This window comes from Xiphophorus hellerii, chromosome 15 (assembly GCF_003331165.1).
Source record: "Xiphophorus hellerii strain 12219 chromosome 15, Xiphophorus_hellerii-4.1, whole genome shotgun sequence".
NCBI classification, from domain to species: domain Eukaryota; kingdom Metazoa; phylum Chordata; class Actinopteri; order Cyprinodontiformes; family Poeciliidae; genus Xiphophorus; species Xiphophorus hellerii.
Genome location: NC_045686.1, coordinates 378,382 through 380,649, shown reverse-complemented (window position 1 = coordinate 380,649; position 2,268 = coordinate 378,382). Strand labels below are relative to the sequence as shown.

Below are 2,268 nucleotides of genomic sequence, written 5' to 3'. Positions count from 1 at the left end.
TAAATGCAAACCATCCAAAATAGAAATGCCAAGCCAAATGGCATCTTTACCAGGAATAAAATGTCTTGAACATTCTTCTTGGTCCGACTTTAATTTCTCAATGCTAGGAGAAGTGGCCAACACAGACTGAAAGACTTTGTTCACTGCGGAGTCAGTGAACAAAACTACAAGCAGATTATAACACTAAAGGAGCCCAGAAAAGCGATATCATCGTTCACAACTTCTCCTTCTGTTCGCCGATTGGCCTGGTTGAAATCCTACTGGAGAAACCGAGGTCAGTGGGAGAAATCTCAGACAGACTACTGAGGGGAGATGAGAATCAAGCTGAATTGCATGGAAAGGGATTTGCACAGCTAGTCTTTCACATCGGGTTGAAGGTTTAACAGGTCCAGAGAGGAACCACAGATATCCCTCCCAGGCCAGACTAGACACATAGACCATCTTCATCAGTTCATTTTAAATCCTGCATCGTATTCAAAAACAATCTAATTATTATTAATAATAATGTCACCAAAAGCTGCTAATGCTGGTCATCTGATGGAGACATAAGAGAGAAGCTGCTATTCTTTTAAAAACAGATATAAACATTTGTTTACCAATTTTAATTGTTAAAATACACAAAAAACCAACAGACTCATAACCACTTTACAGGAGAGCATAGAAATGGACTCATTTATCTCCTTCCCGGCTATCAGCAATGTGGGCTGCTGTTGGTGTCAAGCTCTCAATTACACAGAAAAAGCTGGAAGACATTACATTCTGTCTATTACTTACATTTCCGCACCATACAGAACAAATGTGTTGGAGTGGGTTGTTTACAACCCATCAAATATGGAGCGGCAGCATCATTTCTTTGGGATCATTCTTTAATTCCTCCAATGGGAACACAGTACACCTGGAGGACAGAACCAGGTCAGAACCAGGTTAGACTGGGTCAAAACCGGATGAGAGCCGGGCTATGAGACCCCGGGTGTCCCTGTGATCCCACCTGTCCTCCCTTCCTGCGGTCCCAGCCGGCCACCAGGATCCCAGCCATCAGCTCCTCTCGGTACCGGTAGCAGCTGGCTCTGAACAGGTTGGCCGCCGTCTCCACCAGGGGGGGTTCGTCCAGCTCCACACTGTGGGGGGGACAGAGAGAACAGGATGACAGTTAGACCTTCACCTGTCAGAACCACACGGTGCTCACAAACCCGGTCTGGTACCTGTGGAAGCCCAGCTGGTAGGAAACAACCTCAGCGATGGCCTGAGTGTCTGCAGCCGATCCAGACCTGAAACACACAGAGAGACTAACTAGAACCCGTACTGGGACCAGAACCAGAACCCCGGCTATCCTCCTGCAGCAGCACCAGGACCGACCTGCAGCAGTAGATCCTGTCGTGGATTCGGGTCAGTTTGTCTGTCACTCTGTTGGCGATGTAAGCTCTGAGAGAGGGAGAGACACACAGGTGAGTCTACCTGGGGACAGGTAACCATGGTAACCTCTAAGGTGTCCTCACCCTGTGGTGGTCCGGGAGTCGGCTCCAATCACCACTCCTCCATCGTACTCCACCGCCATGATGGTGGTCTGAAACACACACAATAAGCTCAGAACGGTTCTGTTCAGCAGACCTCAGCTGGTTCTGGTCGCCTTCACTGAGTCAGTTAATTATCGGACACCCCATCAAACCACAGGGACGCATAAAGGAGATGTCCGATAATAGAAGCATCAACTGACGACAGCTTTTTTTTGCCACTGAGGTGCGTTTTACAACAGCTAAGTCCTGCGCCAATTATCGGACAGAGAGCATGTTTATATGTCACTGTTAAACTCACTTTCATTTTACCATCTCATTATCGGACACATTAGCTTTAAAAAACGTTTTGTCCGGCAATAGAAACAGGAGAATTAGCATCCCTCCGACATAATAAAAGAACCACTGAGCGGGTCAGACCGACGGAAGTTCTGCTCCTGGACCGGTTCGAAACTTTATTTACTGTTTTTGGCCCTAAAGACCTTTATTAACAGTCATCAGTTCTGAACTTTATTTAACTTTCTAATCTTTAATAAACCAGCGTGAGCTAACGTTAGCTACAGCTAGCTGCAGCATATCTGCTGTCTCATTCCGACACATTTCTGATTTAAAATTACTCCATCAAGAACCGAACCGACCCGAATGCAGTCCACTCTGGTCCCGCCAGCCCCGCACCTACCCCTGTGCTGACTTCCTCCCTGCTCCAGTCCGGAACCAGGTCATTTTTCGAGGAAATCTGATGACCGAAGATCTGCAT

At 47.1% G+C, this 2,268-nt stretch overlaps 1 protein-coding gene across 1 annotated transcript in view; it reads right to left on the bottom strand.

The window, feature by feature from the left end:
* Positions 1 to 859: 859 nt before the first annotated feature.
* Positions 860 to 2,268, bottom strand: part of LOC116734573 (proteasome subunit beta type-6-like) — a 1,622-nt gene continuing 213 nt past the window's right edge. Inside the window, exons 2-7 of the mRNA XM_032586052.1 lie at positions 2,191 to 2,268; positions 1,497 to 1,564; positions 1,357 to 1,422; positions 1,203 to 1,268; positions 989 to 1,118; positions 860 to 895 (exon numbers count right to left, since the gene is read on the bottom strand). Coding sequence (XP_032441943.1) covers positions 860 to 895; positions 989 to 1,118; positions 1,203 to 1,268; positions 1,357 to 1,422; positions 1,497 to 1,564; positions 2,191 to 2,268 — 444 coding nt within the window. The remainder of the gene's footprint in view (positions 896 to 988; positions 1,119 to 1,202; positions 1,269 to 1,356; positions 1,423 to 1,496; positions 1,565 to 2,190) is intronic.